Source organism: Gobio gobio (assembly GCF_949357685.1).
Source record: "Gobio gobio genome assembly, chromosome: 16".
NCBI classification, from domain to species: domain Eukaryota; kingdom Metazoa; phylum Chordata; class Actinopteri; order Cypriniformes; family Gobionidae; genus Gobio; species Gobio gobio.
This window is the reverse complement of record NC_137109.1, coordinates 20,879,723-20,898,659: the sequence shown is the minus strand read 5'-3', so window position 1 is coordinate 20,898,659 and position 18,937 is coordinate 20,879,723. Positions and strand designations below refer to the sequence as shown.

Below are 18,937 nucleotides of genomic sequence, written 5' to 3'. Positions count from 1 at the left end.
ATCCACAATAAATGAACAAAACAACCAAAAACAACTCTCAGTCTGTTAACAAAAAATGCACTTGAATAAATACCAAAAACAAAAAATAAAATGATGAAAACTGCAACGGATGATTGTGTTTTAGGTGCATATTAGGGGTGGCACGGTTCACAAAACCCACAGTTCATATCACGGTTTTAGGGTCACGGTTTTCGGTTCTGTAAGGTTCTTGTTGTTGTTTTTTCTTTTAATCGTTAACACTCCAGAAATTACTTCAGCATATGATATTTAGCTTAATTATCCACAATTTAGGATACAGTATTAAAAAAATTGTTATATCATGTAATCATGCACAACTGAATTTGACTTGACTTTAAGCACATTATTGGGACATCTCTGAGGAAAGCTAGGTGAGATTTTGATAAAGCAAGAGAAGACATTGATGACATGCTTTTCATTTATTTGGAAAAAAAAGGAGGATATGTATTGCTATCTCTACAGGAACTTATGTGCCTTTTTAGCACACAAAGATTAAGCTGAAGAATTAACTTGCATTTATCAAACTGCCAACTTCAGTGTAGCTTTAAGCCTTGTTTAAACTCGACGCGTCTGCATGAGCGTGAGGGTGCACGCGGCAAAAATGACGTCAACGTGGAGCGGGCGGTAGTGCGCGTTTAGTGCGCAAGACCCCATTTCGCTTGGCGGTGTGCACGCCACATTTTGTAACTTTGCGCGCGGCTCCGCAACCGAAGAAGCACGAATTCCAGGCAAATCTGGCCGAGCATGACGTCTCATCACACAGGCACCCAGTCTGCGCGTCGAGTACAAACACCTCCCCAAACGGACGAGGCACGCGCGCAGTCAGCAAGAGAGAGAGAGAGAGAGATGAGGAAAACAAACAAGCATGCAAATGGTAATTATCGCGGCCGGAAAAATTAGAGGTAATTTTTTTTTGTGCGATTCATTTATGCATTGACTATCGCGACAGGCCTACAAAATGGCCATTTTGGCATAATTCTGTGTGTCATGTGTGTTTCAGGACATTCACAGACAGTGCGTTCTCTTTGTTCTTGTCGCGCTTGAATGGTTTAAAAGCGTTTGCATGAATAAGAGCATGATCATATAATGTAACACGAGCCAAAGGATGACAGAAAAAAAACGAATGCTGTGTTAATTGCGTAAAATATTTGTAACGTGTTAAACTAAACAAATTAAACATGCGTTTACATGCTAATTTTAACAGCAAATATATATATATATATATATATATATATTAGGGCTGTCAAAAGATTAATCGCGATTAATCGCATCCAAAATAAAAGTTTGTGTTTACATAATATATGTGTGTGTACTCTGTTAATTATTATTTATATATAAATACACACACAACCATGTATATATTTAAGAAAAAAATATTATTTTTATATATAAAACATTTATATTTATATATATTATAGATTATATAAATGTATATACAGTATATACATGCAAATATTTCTTAAATATATACATGAATGTGTGTGTATTTATATATAAATAATAATTAACAGAGTACACACACATATATTATGTAAACACAAACTTTTATTTTGGATGCGATTAATCGCGATTAATCTTTTGACAGCCCTAATATATATATATATATATATATATATATATATATATATATATATATATATATATATATATATAATATATATATATATATACATGAATAAGAGCGTGATTATATAATGTAACTGGGCAAAAATAGATATAAAAACGGACGCTGCGTTAATTGCGTAAAATATTTTTAATGTGTTAAACTGAAAAAATTATTCACCCACGTTAATGCGTTAAATATATATATATATATATATATATATATATATATATATATATATATATAACACATAAAAAATATTTTACGCAATTAACGCAGCGTCCGTTTTTATATCTATTTTTGCCCAGTTACATTATATAATCACGCTCTAATTCATGTAAATGCTTTTAAACAAACTAAGCACAACAAGAAACAAAAGAACGTGTCATATGTAAATGTCCTGTTTGTGTGGGTGCATCTCAATCAGATCCCTAGTTCAGTAGTCAGGGCACTGATCAGGGAGTCGTCCACATTCATGTACATGATATACTGATCCACCATCTAGGAAGCTAGGGAGCTGATCGAGGGACACCCTGACACACACACACACACACACACACACACACACACACTGCACCATCGAGTTCTCTTTCGCTCTTGAACAAAAAAATAACAACAACACATTTAGCCAAAATGTCAGTTTTGTCAAGTGTTCTCATATTATGAGAAAATGAGATGCGCGTGAGATGCGCGTTAGATCCGTGTCATGTTCAGCAGCGGTCGATCTTAAAGTGACAGCAGCACTGATGATGTCTGTCATTAAAGGTCCCATGGCATGGCATTTTTCTATTATTTTATAGTGTTTCCTGAGGTGTACTTATATTGTTAGTATGATTTTTACATCATAAAATGTCATAATTTATAAATAAAAGGCATTTTGTCTATACTGCTGTTTGCCCTGTGGCTGACTGCCCTGTTTCAAGAGGCGTGTCTGCTGTGAGACTTCAGTAAAAACGCCCACTGCTGTGATTGGCTGACATCTTTGCATTTGAAATGAGCGGAGGGGGCGTGGTTTAACAAGGTCTACGACGCACGAGCTGCTGCCAGAGAGAGGACCTGAGTTCACTTCTCATCAGTTCTCTCAGCATGTCTCAGTTCAGGGTGAACTGTTGTAGTTACTAGAATATACTTCAGGTTATTAGTTTATTTCTAGTCGGAGGGACTGTCACTCATGTCAGAAAGTTAGTAACTTTAGTAAATTTTGGATCAGCGCTGACTCGAGACGCGAACCGTTTAGAACGATTCAGTCCGATTTGGTGAACTGGTTCGGTTCACTAAAAAGAACCGATTCAAAAGAATGATTCGTTCGCGAACCGGACATCACAGAGACGGAGCGATTGCTAACAAAGTTATTTATTGTAACTACTGAGTTGTGAGAGCGCTGTCTGTCAGCGCGAGTTTATTGTGTTTGTATCTGAGAGTTCTGAATAAACACGAGTCCCAGTCACGCCGAGTCCGTCTTCATCATTATTCTACCAACTTTGTAACACATGCAATGTACCATTACAGCGAGATGAACGAGTTAGTAAGTTTGATTAAAGCATTATTTCTAGATATGTTCCAATCATATGAAAAGCGTCAGTGACGCGCATTGAGTAACTTACACAGCGCAAACAAAGACACAACAGCAGTAATCGAATGTAATCCAGTTTATTGTGGGGCTAGGCTGGCTAGCCTAGATTAAGGATACCCTCGGATACCCTCACGCGTACCCCCCTTCTGCTTAATCTTACGCCGCGTTTGGTGCCTCCGCTGTGGGCCAGATGCAGTACTGGGGGTCGGGGATGTTGAAGGCCGAGCTTCGGCGTGCGTGAGGTTTATCTCTAAAGATGTGGCTCTGCCGATGTTAAGCAGAAACTCCCGACTGTATGCACATTTAAGAACAGATAGACGCGACGAGGACGTACCAAAACACTGACTCACAAGATAGAAAACACGAAAACACCGTTCTGTCGGGAGAGAGAGAAGCCGCAGTGTGTGCACGAATAATAAATAATTAGCTACACATAAGAAATCACTGATCACAGATCAGAAGGAACTGAAAAAAGACTTCTGTTTTCATTTGTACATCCAAACACTGAGAAACGATACTCGGTTACTTAACGTAACCTCAGTTCTCTCTAGAGAGGGAACGAGTATTGCGTAAGTTCCTTACGCATCGGGAAAGTTTTCTTTCTTCGAGATTACTGAAAAACCCCAAATTATCCTTAATTTTGTAATATTGTCAACGCAGTGCGGCAGCCTGGCAGACCATAGCAGACTATTCCAGCGTGCTATTGGCTGCTCTGCTGGCAACTGCAGCAGCCTATCGGTGAGCCCGCGTGACGTGGCGACCAATGAGCACCTGGCTTCATTTGCCTACAGGTGGGGCGTGGCCACGTGTATATAAGCGGGGCTCACGGGCTGCATATTCGGTTTTCGTAGTTCTGAAGCGTAAAAGCCCGCGGGGCGCACGGCAAGGAATGCAATACTCGTTCCCTCTCTAGAGAGAACCGAGGTTACGTTAAGTAACCGAGTATCGTTCTCTTACGAGAGGTTCTCTCGTATTGCGTAAGTTCCTTACGCATCGGGAACATATTGTCAACGCTGTGCGCGCCTCGCATACCGCACATGTTTCCCGGGGAACCGGGGAAAAAACACTGCTCGGGCAGGGTGGCCGGTAAGGAAACGGGCCACCGTATATACGGATACTTCATTTGAACTGACGGGTGGTTACAACACCCTGTCCCATGAATGAGGGAACGGCACCTGCCGGCCTCCTTCAAATTCACCACACCTTGTCTCATGAATGAGGGAACGGCAACGCCGGTCGCCTTCAAATTCACAATATCTTGTTATATGAGTGAGGTAACGGCACCGCCGGTCACCTTCAAACTCACAACAGCTTGTCTCGTAAATGAGGGAACGGCACCCCCGGTCTCCTTCAAATTCACATAAGCCTAGTACCGAACTTACTACCAGTATGTGAGCTATGTCTGCGCAGAATCACTGGGCAGAACCAACAGCCCTATTGAACTGATAACACTTTCGCCTGTAAGGCAGGAACTTCCAGATTGTAAAATCTCACGAACGTAGACGGGGAGGCCCAGTCTGCCGCCATACAGATATCGTGGATGGAAATCCCTCTGGCCCAAGCCCACGAAGAGGCCATGCCTCTAGTGGAGTGTGCTCTTACACCTAGCGGGCACTGCAGGTGTTTGGAAGCGTATACTGTTGCAATCGCGTCCACTATCCACCTGGACAGGGTCTGTTTCGAGGAGGCGAGACCTTTAGTGCGCCCACCAAACGAAACAAATAGCTGCTCAGAACGCCTGAAGGCGGCGGAGCGTGTGACATAAACCCTCAATGCCCTAACAGGGCAGAGGACATTGCCACCGTCCCCCTCGTCGGATGCTGGCAGAGCCGAGAGGGAGATAATCTGCGCCCTGAAGGGAGTGCCGATCGCTTTGGGGACATAACTATGCCTCGGTCTGAGAATGACCTTGGAGTCATTAGGACCGAACTCCATACACGTCGGGCTCACTGAGAGCGCGTGTAGATCCCCCACGCGTTTTACTGAAGCCAGAGCTATCAGGAACGCGGTTTTGAGCGAAAGGAACCTCGGTTCCACGGTTTCAAGTGGTTCGAAGGGATGAGCCTTCAAGGCCTCTAGGACCAAGGCCAGATCCCATATAGGAACCGATGGGGGCAGCGGGGGATTCATCCGTCTGGCTCCTCTGAGGAAACGGATGATGAGCTCGTTCCTTCCTAGCGTGCTGCCCAGCGTCGTCTGAGCGAACGCTGCTATAGCCGGTACATACACTTTGAGCGTGGAAGGGGCCCTGCCCAGTTCCAAAAGCTCCTGGAGGAAGGAGAGCACCCGCTGGACCCCACATTGCTGTGGATCCAAACCCTTGGAAACACACCACTCAGTAAACACCGACCACTTAGAACTATATAACCGCCTCGTCGAGGGGGCTCTAGAGTGTGAGATCATGTTCATAACCCCTTCGGGCAGGTCAACGGATATCCGTTGGTCACCCATACATGCAGAGACCATCGCTCTGGATGGGGATGCCAAACTGACCCTCCGGCTTGAGAGAGGAGGTCTGCTCTCAGCGGAACTGGCCACGGGGGTGAGTGCGACAGCTTCACCAGCTCTGGGTACCAAATCTGGTTCTCCCAGCGCGGCGCTACAAGGAGCACCGGGCGGCGTGTCTCCCTGATTTTCGCTATAACCTGGGGCAATAGGGAAATCGGCGGGAAAGCATACAGCGGGAGGCTGGGCCAAGGCTGGGACAGCGCATCCTCGCTTTTGGATAGAAACTTCGGGCAGCGGGCGTTTTCTCTTGTTGCAAAGAGGTCGAGCTCCGCTCTGCCGAATAGGCGCCATACCAGCTGGACTGTCTGGTTGTGCAAGGACCATTCGCCTGGGAGAATGAGGCCCCTGGACAGCTTGTCCGGGCCCACGTTGAGTTGGCCCGGTATGTGCGCGGCCCTTAGCGAGCGCAGCGAGCTGTGTGCCCACGTGAGCAGGCGCTCTGTCAGATTGCCCAGACAACTGGATCTGACACCGCTCTGCCAGTTCACGTAGGATACCACCGTGGTATTGTCCGACCGGACCAATACGTGGTGGCCTCGTATAAGAGGGAGAAAATGCTTGAGCGCGTTCTCTACCGCTATCATCTCCAAACAGTTTATGTGTAGGAGTTTTTCCCGGCTCGACCAGAGGCCGAAAGCCGATTTGCCCTTGAAAACGGCGCCCCAACCCGAGGTGGAGGCGTCCGTCGAGATAACCTTGCCGTGTGAGATGGCTCCCATCGTCACTCCCTGCCGGTACCAGTCGGCTACTAACCAGGGCTCCAGAGCTGAAACACAGCTCTGAGTCACTCTGATCCGGAAGCCCCCGGACGCCCAGGCTCTGTGAGGCACTCGAGCGTTTAACCAGCGTTGTAGCGGGCGCATGCGCATTAGGCCCAGCTGGAGCATTGCTGCAGCTGAGGCCATGCGTCCCAGCATCCTCTGAAAAACTTTGAGAGGTGCGATTTTGCCCGGCTGGAAGTACGCAGCCATGCGTCGGACTCGACGCGCGCGTTGGGGTGACAGGCGGGCTGACATTGCCACGGTGTCCAGATTCAAGCCCAGAAATGAGGTTGATTGCGTGGGCACCAATGAGCTCTTGGTCCAATTGACCGTGAGCCCCAGGCTGTCCAAATGGCTGAGCAGCACTGCCCTGTGGGCGAGGAGCTCGGCCTCTGACTGTGCCAGGATGAGTCAATCGTCCAGATAATTCAAAACTCGCATACCCTGTCTTCTCAGGGGAGCGAGGGCCGCGTCCATGCACTTCGTAAATATACGGGGTGCTAGTGACAGGCCGAATGGCAGGACGGTGTATTGATAAGCCTGGCCGTCGAAGGCGAATCGTAAGAATGGCCTGTGACGCGGCGTTATCCTGATTTGAAAGTATGCGTCTTTCAAGTCTAGGGAAATTAGCCAGTCTCTCGGGCGAATATGCGCGAGGATCTGCTTGGTCGTGAACATCTTGAACGATCTTTTCATAAGAGCTTTGTTCAGATGCCTCAGATCCAGAATCGGTCTGAGCGACCCATCCCTTTTCGGAACGAGAAAGTATCGGCTGTAAAAGCCTGACTCGTTCATAGAATGGGGAACCGGTTCTATAGCCCCTTTGCACAGCAGTGTGGCTATCTCCGCTCGAAGTAGATGTGCTACTTCCTCGTTCACTCTCGTCTCCGTACGCGCACAGAAGCGCGGAGGGCGGCGAGCGAACTGCAGAGTGTAGCCGTGCTTCACTGTTCTCAGCACCCATTCTGATACACCTGGAATGGCTTCCCACGCTCTCGCGTGTGCCACACGGGATAGAACGGCCTCCGGGCTTGGAACGCCGCGCTTCGCGGGTTCGATGGCCTGTATAGGAGGGGCGGGCGCAGTGCGCGCGCTCTCTGTGCTGTGGGCCAGCCGATCGCTCGCGATGGCTGGCCGCCCTACACACTGTAACTCTAACGCTTCGAGCGGGGAGTGGCTTGTGTGCGGCCCTACACTCGTCGTTTCGGCCACCTTGGGCGGAGAACAAATGGTGTGTGGCGCGGCGCGTGGCGCAGAATGTTCGCGAAAATGTGTGAGCGCGTTTGAGCGGGCACAACTCTTACGCGTGGAACATGACCGGTTAAGGGTGGCAGTGTGACAGCGCGTGTGGTGATTAGGCGTGGGTGCAAATAAGCGGACACGTGACCTAACTCTAGCACTCGAGCGGCCGGTGGCCGCTTTATGTGAGTGAGAGACACGGGATTTGTGGTGCTTGGGTGCAGGGGTGAACACAGACAAGTGGGCACGTTTACTGCATTTGAAACACATACGGCGTGAGCCGTGCAACCAGGAAAAATGCAACTTTGTGAATTCTCTGGTTCGCCGTAAAAACAGCGTTTGTAGACAGGCGAGAGGGCAGTTTTGCCGGCTCGTTGGCTGCGTGAGAGCCATCTGCAGCAGCCACAGGAGTGGGGGCTCACAGGAAGAAGAGTTTTGACGGTGGTCCGGCCACGGCGGGACTTAACCGTCGCTTCCCCCCTCTGCTAGGAGGACTTTGGAGGGGCTTCAGTTGGAAACAGGCGAGCGGGCGAGTTCGCCGGCTCGTTGGCTGCGTGGAAAACATCTGCAGTAGCCACAGGAGTGGGGACTGACAGGAAAACAGAGTTTTAACGGTGGTCCGGCCGCAGCGGGACTTAACCGTCTTTTCTCTCCTTATGTATAGACGCCCAAAAATACTCGAGCACCACGTGGTGCGAGTTAGCTTTCTGTATGTAAGAAAAGCTGGCCGCGAGCCCGGGGAAGCGGACAGTAAAACATTTTTATCTGCCGCGAGAGCTGGGCTCGAACTCGGGTCTCCGGCGTTTCAGCCGCTGATTTTGCCACTGTGCTACCGGGAGGGACACATTAGCGTTCAGTTAGCGCGATCATACGGCAGTACGTCCTCGTGCTTGTTGGCAGTCGTGCGTGCATAAAAGACAGGCTCGTTACTGCAATAGTAATATTTCCAGCCGCCTGAACTGGAGAGGGGGCTGAGAAATGTTAGAGAATGGCGGTTCGTCCGGCCACAGCGGGACGAAAACACCCTCTGTTAATTTCCCGGTGAGTGCGGCGCTTCCTGAACGTGCTCGTGACCGTGCGCACTCTCATTCCTTGTGAACGCCGCAATCTGCGCGGTCCAACAGGGGGAAGTGCGGGTTCATTGGAGAGCATATGTCAGCGTCATGTGTCATGACGGCGTTTGTTTGCTGGCGTGCGTGTCTTAACAGGCTCGTGTACAGCAATATGAACAATTCCAGTCGCCTGAACTCATGAGGGGACTGAGAAATGTGCGCGAGGGTGGAACAGCTCTCTTGTAACGTAAAGAGAGCTGCAGGACCGTCCGCTTGTGCCATCCCTTGTAAGCGGCGCATTAGCGCGGCATGAACAGAGGGGGGAGGAGGCTCGCTCCGAGACCGTTCATTCCTACCATCCCTTGTAAGCGGCGCGGCATGAACAGAGGGGGAGGAGGCTCGCTCCGAGACCGTTCATTTCTACCATCCCTTGTAAGCGGCGCGGCTTGAACAGAGGGGGAGGAGGCTCGCTCCGAGACCGTTCATTCCTACCATCCCTTGTAAGCGGCGCGGTGGCGCGTCTTGAACAGAGGGGGAGGAGGCACGCTCCGAGACCGTTCATTCCTACCATCCCTTGTAAGCGGCGCGGTGGCACGGCTTGAACAGAGGGGGGGGAACAGCGGAGTGATGTTGTCATAAAACTGCTCGAGTCGAGCCCGCAGGGTCGACATAGAGAGTTCCTCGCACTCGGGGCATTCGCCCGCGAGGAGTGCGGTGGCGGCGTGGTCACGGCCCAGACAGAGAGCGCAGACACATGGCGGTCTCTGGTGCTGAGCTGCACGTGGCACGAGCCGCAGGTGGAACGAGGCGTTTTGATAAAAACGCTCGTGCTCTTTTATGAAACGTGTGACGCCACGGCGAGAACACGTGCAATGAAAGGATATAATGCTGCCGGATAGCAGAGCAGGCACGGAAGGCTGAAGGTGGCGAGATGCAGCCGGCTTCTTAAGGGGCTGTCCTAAGCTTGCTGTGCTGCGCGGTCAACGGCGGCGGGTCCCAGATCCAGCGATGCGAAGAGCTTCGCTGAAGAACAGAAAATCGAATATGCAGCCCGTGAGCCCCGCTTATATACACGTGGCCACGCCCCACCTGTAGGCAAATGAAGCCAGGTGGGCGCGAAGCGCCCTCATTGGTCGCCACGTCACGCGGGCTCACCGATAGGCTGCTGCAGTTGCCAGCAGAGCAGCCAATAGCACGCTGGAATAGCCTGCTATGGTCTGCCAGGCTGCCGCACTGCGTTGACAATATTACAAAATTAAGGATAATTTTGGGTTTTTCAGTAATCTCGAAGAAAGAAAACTTTCCCGATGCGTAAGGAACTTACGCAATACGAGAGAACCTCTCGTAAGAGAACTGCCAGCATTCACTCGTTCACAACCCATGATCTCTCGAGCGTTTGCATGGGCGTGCCAGATTCTCTGGGCGGAGGAAAGGGAGGTAACCGTTCCTGCTTGGACGTCAAACCAGGAGACTTCAGGATTGGCTCGTCTGGCCTGTCATTTTCTCAAAGGCAGAGAAAGACAGCCAGAACTCGGTTTTACACCGATCAACATTTCTATCCACTTGGGGACAATATTCAGGCTAGGGGAACTCATATTAATGTTGAAATACCTCATAAAATGAAAATTTCATGCCATGGGACCTTTAATGTTCATCAAAGAACAGGAACAGCAATTTTAGCTTTAATGATGATTAATCTATATTTCATTTATTATTTATGTAGTTAAGAAAGGTGTTGATAACATTATTCAATTTCTGTGTAGACTATGTCTAACAAGGAATGCCATGGGTAAATATAACATCTGTTATAATGGGTTTATGTAAAGATTGTTTTAAGTTCAATTAAATTAAAAGTGTTGAAATTGGTAGCTTTCAGTTATACTGTAATGTATGTTTCATAGAGACATTAGTATCAATGATACTGGCCTTCATTCATAAAAAGATGGACATGCATAAATCCCGTAGCAGATCTAGTCAGGTGGAGCCGGGGGAGGTGGAGAGTTTCTGAACTCTGATAACGCACTGCAGGACTAGCTTTCAGCAAACAATGAACCGGACTATTTTATGTAAAGCAAGCAATCTCATTGGCTGCAGGATTAGCAGAGGCCAATCAACTTTTGACATGTGGTTATGATGTGATTTCTTGCAGACTGCATGTAAAGGACCGATCAGAGCCTGCACCCTCTAGTTTCATGACTGAACTAGATATTATATATATCCACATACATACACACACACACACACACTGCATTTTTAACATATTATATAAATGCATATGCCTTTGACTGTATTCCACTCTTACTTCAATTCAACATGCTTCGGGCCATGTTCAATTCAATTCAAATTGACACTTGGAATAAAAGTGAGACAATTCTTAAATTCGACATTTTGCAACTCTTCTTGAAGAGAAGAGTTAAAGAAGAGGGAAAAGAGCCAGAAATGGAGGGATGGAGCAAGAGAAAGAGGGAGAAACAGAATACTGCGCAATGTATTAGTAGCTGAAGGAAGCCAAGCCTGACCCTCACTGTTTTTGTGCTGCTTAACGCTTCTGGCAACTTAATGATCAAACGGAGGCAGCCTGTGCCTGAGCATCACATCACAGCGCTGTAATCCATGACTCCAGGGACGCAGATAAAACACTGAGAAGACCTCTCATTCTTCTTCTATGTCTCTCACTTTTTATTACAAGAAAAATTGCGTTACACACAATTACAGGCAATAATGACAAAATAGAAAGCCCATTCATCTTGATAAAGAGGGAGATGATTAGCTTTTGTTATGGCTGCAAATGCATAATTTACCATTGCTGTCATGGCACAGCTGAACAACCACATCATCTGTGTTTAAAGGTTCTGATATCACATGGGTCTGGCTAAGAGGTAACCGATTAGTAGTTGAACCTATGTTTTTAACATACTTTTCCACTTAATCAGTTCTGTGATATGGAGTTTTCTGATCAATGTCAGCACTTCTACAGAACAGAACCCAAGAACACTATTAAAACTCTGTGCGTTCAACAAGAAACAACTGTTCACAGGTAGAGCGACTCAAGGCTGTTTACCTAATGTCCATTCACGCTCAAGTGCATAGCATTTTAAGCTTAATGTTACATAGTTACAGTGTTGCATATATGGAATTACATTTGTGATTATATTACTATTATTATTATTATTATTATTATTATTACTATTATTAATAATATATAATAAAAAGAATGCAATATATGGCATAAATACGAATTATTAATACAAAAATATAAAAAATAATATAATAATTTTTTTTATTAAATTTACATTAATTAGTACATTATTATTATTACATATCTTATTGTTTTAAAATATATTGTTTATATATATAAAATATATGAAATTACATTTGTGATTAATAATAATAATGGCATTATACATGGCATTAAATTAATAAAATATAATTAAATGTATATATATATATATATATATATATATATATATATATATATATATATATATACACACAGTACATTATTATTACATATTTTATTGTTTTATATTTGTTGTATAAATGTGAATATATGTGTTATATGCGAAAAATATTTTTTCATTATTATGCAAATAAAATAAAATCATATCACTTATAAGTTTAACATGAAAATAAATAATATAAAAATCCTAAAAACAATATCAGTTGACCTCTAGTTGTGGCATAAGTACAAATAATTAATAAAAAAACAAAAACTATTTTACTATAATATAATATAATTAATATAATATAATATAATATAATATAATATAATAATATAATATAATTAATATAATATAATATAATATAATATAATATAATATAATATAATATAATATAATATAATATAATATAATTAATATAATATAATATAATATAATATAATATAATAAAGATATTATAATATAATATAATATAATTAATATAATATAATATAATATAATATAATATAATATAATATAATATAATATAATATAATATAATATAATATAATATAATATAATTAATATAATATAATATAATATAATATAATATAATATAATATAATATAATATAATAAAGATATTATAATATAATATAATATAATTAATATAATAATAATATATAATATAATATAATATAATATAATATAATATAATATAATATAATATAATATAATATAATAGATATTATAATATAATATAATATAATTAATATAATAATAATAATATATAATATAATATAATATAATATAATATAATATAATATAATATAATATAATATAATATATACATTATTACTATTATTATTATTATTATGAATATTATTATGACAAATATTATTGTTTTTAATAATAATTTTTCAAAATGATGTTAAAAAATGTATTAAAAAACCACTGTCAGTTGACCTCTAGTCAGGGCGATGATGAAAAACAGATGCATGGCTCTGGTACAGTGAGAGAATCTGAGCTGGGTCAAGAAGGACAAAAGTTGCTACACTCACAGCTCTCGATCTCCAGCGTGCAGTTCTGCTCATCCAGCGGGTATCGCCTCAGGTCCATCATACAGGCAGCGGTGGTGGTGATCCTGAATGCAAAGCAGAGACAAGGGACTGTGGGGATTACTGACGCTTCTCAAGGACAACAGAGACAAGGCAGGGCTAGAGCACCCCTCCTCCCGTTCCCTCCATCTCTCCCCACATCTATATAATCAGACCAGTCTCACATCTAAAGCTCAGTATGAGATGGAAAAGAGTCTACAGCAGTGGTTCTCAACTGGTGGGACACAAGATCTGCTGCATTATTGGATGGTGTTGAGGACAGCAGTGAAAAACAATGTTTTGCTATTCTATTGTTCTATAAAATAAATACATTCTATAAAATAAAAGATATAATGAGATGTTTTGATGTTCACTTCAGAATGACAATCTCGGGTGGGCAAAGTCCTCATTACCTGAAGGAAAACAATCTGTCTTTTGAGGCTGACCCAACTGCAGCAGCATTTTCACAGGAAATTAAAAAGAGGTCTGGAAACAAAAATTTAATAGATGTCCCTGAACTTCAGGTGGGTTGTTAAACCCTAATCTGGAGAACTGCTTATCTTTAATAATTTAGCTCACAATTCAATTCAAAAGCATTTGACATGAATTCTCCAACTGAAAGGACTGCAACTTTGTTTTACTATTGTTTACTATATGAAGTTGGGTGTTGCTAACTAAACAGAGGCAGATCTGAATGCCAGTTTGCAGTCAGAGGGTATTCAGTCTCACCCTCCTCCAAGACAGACCTCATGAAGCAGTGATGGGCACTCGAGTTAGTGACTCGCACTTGAGTCAAGCATTTTAATTAGGGATGGGCGATATCTTATCGTTTGCGATATACCGGTAAAAATTCTCCCCACGATAAGAATTTGACTTCCCGCGATAATAACGATAAAGCCTAGTTGATAGCGCGACCCATCCGCACCGTGCCAACGCTGGCCGTCTCTTGATGCTTAAAGCGGTTACTTTATGGTGGCTGCGTTCGTCAATTTGTATAGCTGAACGGGGGTTGGAGAGAGAATTTTCTTGTGGTGCCCCCGCACCACTCGGTGCCCTAAGCGCCGCGCAATGGGAGCGGCGGCACTGAATCCGCATCTCACGTGCAGAGCGAAAACAACTATGGCGGAAGAGTTCATAACTAAACGAGGGGCTACCTGAGGGCAATCTGAACCTGTACATACAGATGTATTTTCACTCGCTGAGCACTTGGACTGAGCACTTAAGAGATTCGCGCTGTCTCAATCGATCGGTAAAGCATACTATTTCAGTTCATCTCAATGAATGCGCAGTGCATTTGACGCACATTAAACACTAGTGTGAGGCGCGCGACTGAGAGCGCTCAGTGTTTCACACACACTCAAAGAGAGAGCGAGAGAGTCTTATACCACACAGAATTGACGTGCTACATGTAAACAATATCCTTTGTTGAATTTTCCTGTAAAATAATAGCGTTTATTTGGAATTATTCAGCCTTTCGTGAACAGGAAGAAACGAATGCACAAACGGGAATCTCATTGGCTGGCGTGTGCACCTATTACGGTGCCTGTTTTGATTTCAGCAAATCGGTTAGAATGAGAGCTGACAACGTGATTAATATTCATGAACTCAGAAGCTCAATATTCCTTAGTGCAGTTTATTTTTATTAGTAGAAGAATTCGTGGTATTATTATCTTATCAACTCAAATTACTGAAGTTCTATCATTAAATCATTATTTTCAACTTTTTTGTAATCTGAAGACATTTTTGGGATAATTACTTTTGCGGTTTCTGCTATTTTTACCACTTTTTGCACCATGTATGAATAAATACAGAATAGGTTTACATGTAAAACTTGTCATTGATTTTAATTATTATTGTTTGTATGGTCTGATGTTTTTCAGCACAGTTGCACTATTTAAACATTACCTGCACCTTTACAGAAGACAATTATATCTGCAACTTTTCCATTTCTGAAAAGGCTGGTGTGAAATTTGACATAAAAAAAATTAATGAATTATTTATTTGTATATATATATATATATATATATATATATATATATATATATATATATATATATATATATATATATATATATATATATATATATATATATATATATATATATATATATATATATATATATATATATATATATATATATTTATTTTTTTTAATTTTTTTTTTTATGTATTATAGGAGCCTATTTGATGACATGTACGTTTTACTTTAGATCATTGTTTGTTTTTCTGAAACTCGCAAGAATGCATGCAGCTTTCACTTGTATCCAAAAACATGGGGAATGATACTACATTTATCGTCATTGATATCGTTATCGCAATAAATACTAGAAAATATCGGGATAAATTTTTAAGTCCATATCGCCCATCCCTAATTTTAATAGACTTCATACTTGAATTCAGAATTTACAAAAAGGGACGTGAAAATTTTAAAAACAACTCGTCTTTTATCCTTAACTACTGATATCATAAATAAATCATTTCTTTTTTTTTTATTTAAGATTTGAATGAGTTTTATAATATCCGCATCAAATATATTTGTCTTGTGGTAGAACTGACCCTTGTCATAGAATTCGGTTATGTATGTCCATGTATTGCGCGTTAACTCAAAAATGTCCCATGAAACATGACGGGAGCCACCATGCCATATCTTCTCACATTTGGGTTTATTACGTAAAAACACATTTTTATTCGACATCGCATTCACACAGGTTAGTCACATTAACTCACATAGCTAGCTTTTATACAGTGGTGTAGCTACATGGCTCCTTTGGATTGCCAGCCTGTTAAAGAGGTCATGAACTGAGAAATCTAATTGTCCTTGAGATTTTGACATATCAGAGGTCATCATACTATAAGAATATCCTGCAATTTTCAGAAATTAAAACTTCCTTGTTAGTCCAAAAACAGCTTTTATTGAAACCAAGAAGAAGAAAATCAACGCCTACTTCATCATTGCAACTTTGGCCCCGCCCACTGGTGTGTTAGTGAGATGACAAGGAGAGAAGAGCGATCACTGGACTAAAAATAGCATTACTTTCCAAAGGATCCTAATGCGAGGAATGTGGTTATTTATTTTCATCAATGTGAATGTCTCAGTTGAGCATTATTTATTCATATTCGGTACATTTCACTGTGGATTCTTTGGTAAATCAGTCACAATTTCGGCGCAGGCTTTGCAGACAGACTTTTACGATATAAACTCGACAGTAATGACAACATGTAAGTAAATATGTTAATTCTAATGCCTGTGTATCAGTGATTTCTGATATGTAATGATTCATGTACAGTCAGATGTTCTTTGGCTGTGTCAGTAAATCAAACCACTGGCTAAACGGTAAACTTCACATTGTGTCTCTTTGTAGGATGAAAATAATCTGTTATTTAAACTGTGATTAAATTATATATAGAAAGCGATCAAAGAACGCTCTCTTTACAATCGCTGGAGCTGTCAATCAAATAGCGCAAGTTTAACAGTGACTGAGTTCTGGACTCTCGCCAAAACTCCCGTAATAATCAACAAATCTCTTATTTACATTGTGTTTGCACTGTTAGTTATGATGAAAGCATTAGTTAGTGTGTAGAAATCGAGTTACAATGACGAGATCACAGCATTCATGTGCTCTACATGTCTGTGATCGGCTACAATGCTCATCAATGCAACCTTTCACGATCTAAATATAAATGCCATAATCAACGCTTTTTACGATTAGTTAAACTTGAGAGCTGTAATATAAAAAAAATGTGAGTTTTCGAGACTTCCACATGTAATACTATCTATTTCATAAGCAAAGATGTCAGCCAATCACAGCAGTGGGCGTTTATACTGAAGTCTCACAGCAGACACGCCCCTTCAAACAGTGTTCAAATCAGAGGGATAAAATCAGGGTAGGAAAATGCCTTTTATTTCTAAATTTGTGATGAATCATACTAACATTAGCCTATAAGTGTACCACATAAAACAATGCTGTTCATGACCCCTTTAAAACATGAACAAAACAAAAAAATCTAACCTTTAACCTAGTACTACGTTTTATCAATCTTTTGTAGTATATGCAGCTTTTCTCTCTCTTAATGTGCGTCTATGAGAGAGAGAGAGAGAGAGAGAGAGAGAGAGAGAGAGATAGAGAGAGAGAGAGAGAGAGAGAGAGAGAGAGAGAGAGAGAGAGAGAGAGAGAGAGAGAGAGATGTTAATATTTATTACTTAAAGAGCATATTTTAACGTATCGCAATCAGCATGCGCTCAATTTTCTATTGACTTAAAACAGCTGGAAACATTCAGAGGTTTGATATTTTCTGATAATTACTGTCGTCAATAACAACGCTGTACTGTGACTGGCGCCATCTTGCGTCAACTTATTGACTACATTGAAAATGACTACTTGTATTGTTGCCAGGACGATTGTTTTGTACAATGGATTATAACATAAGTACAGGCTGGATGTACTCCACTTACATCCCAGGACCTTTATTACAAACAAAACAGATGATAGAAAGACAATATATTTTGTCTATATAATACAACTAAAAAACAAATGCAAATAAAAATAAGATTTTTGAGAATGCAGTTGTTGTTTTTTATTAGACATTAAATGACTTGAGACTCGACTCAAGCTTAAGACGAAAGACTTGAATATCTCTGTCATAAAGAGAAAAAAAAAACGTCTCAAGGGGAAGAGTACGTTAATGTTTTTGGTTAAAAATTATGAGGGCACATGAATAAAAAAAATGGTGTGCACGAAAACTTATTTATAATAAACACAGCAACATTCTGTTAAAAAAAGAGTAATTTTTGATTTCATGGCGACTTTAACTTGTCACAATCATTTTAAACTTCTACTTGATTTTGAGTTTCAAAGTTATCAAATTAAGTAATTAATATAAAAAAATTAATTAAAATGAGTAACATTTCTGTCAATCAACATTCCGCAGGCTTACAAAAACATATACTGTAAGTGTATGTATGTATGTATACATACATACATACTGTACATACATACTTGTAGGGGGGGGGGGGTAATTTTTATCAGAGTTATGGTTTGTCAGCATATAACAAGAACAAGCCTCATCCATTTCTTTGTTCACAACTCTACGGTCATAAATCAGCATGTTAAAAACATCAACACTCTGGAGATTCCTAGTGCACCATTCGACAGCCACAATTCCACAGGAAGCGCTGTGGAAGTATTGGGAGCTCTGGGAAATCAGGAAATTAGGCCAAGATGGCAGAGGTAAAAATAACGGGCTATTTATAGGTCGCTACATCATCAGCAAAAGTCTCTGTGCATTTCCGATGTCTAAAAGATGGATAGATTAGAGTTATTGGTGCCTCTAGCAGATGAGGTTTGGAGTCTCTGGAAGCATGTTGTTGTAAAGCGGAGAGAAGAGTTAGAAGTGGAGAGACACATGGAGACTCAGTGTCTCTCAAATTGATCAGCCTCATCATGATAACTTCCTCTCTCTCTGTCTCTGTCAATTCTTCTCTCTCTCTTAACATTGTTAACCCTTTCGCAATATCTCTCATCTCTGACCCCCCTTTTATCTTCTTCTCCCCCATTGTCCGTCTTTCTTTCACTACATACACTACATCTCTTTTTCTCTGTGTTAGGGAAGACCATTGGCAGTTGTACGGGGGCAATTTATAACAAATTAAATTTCATTAATCATAAAT

The 18,937-nt window shown here is 41.8% G+C and overlaps 1 protein-coding gene across 2 annotated transcripts in view; it reads right to left on the bottom strand.

The window, feature by feature from the left end:
* Nucleotides 1-18,937, bottom strand: part of gabrb2a (gamma-aminobutyric acid type A receptor subunit beta2a) — a 93,217-nt gene that overhangs the window by 31,093 nt on the left and 43,187 nt on the right. For both annotated transcript variants that reach the window (XM_079839831.1, XM_079839832.1), the window contains one exon: nucleotides 13,234-13,316. In XM_079839831.1, the coding sequence (XP_079695957.1) occupies nucleotides 13,234-13,316 (83 nt within the window). The remainder of the gene's footprint in view (nucleotides 1-13,233; nucleotides 13,317-18,937) is intronic.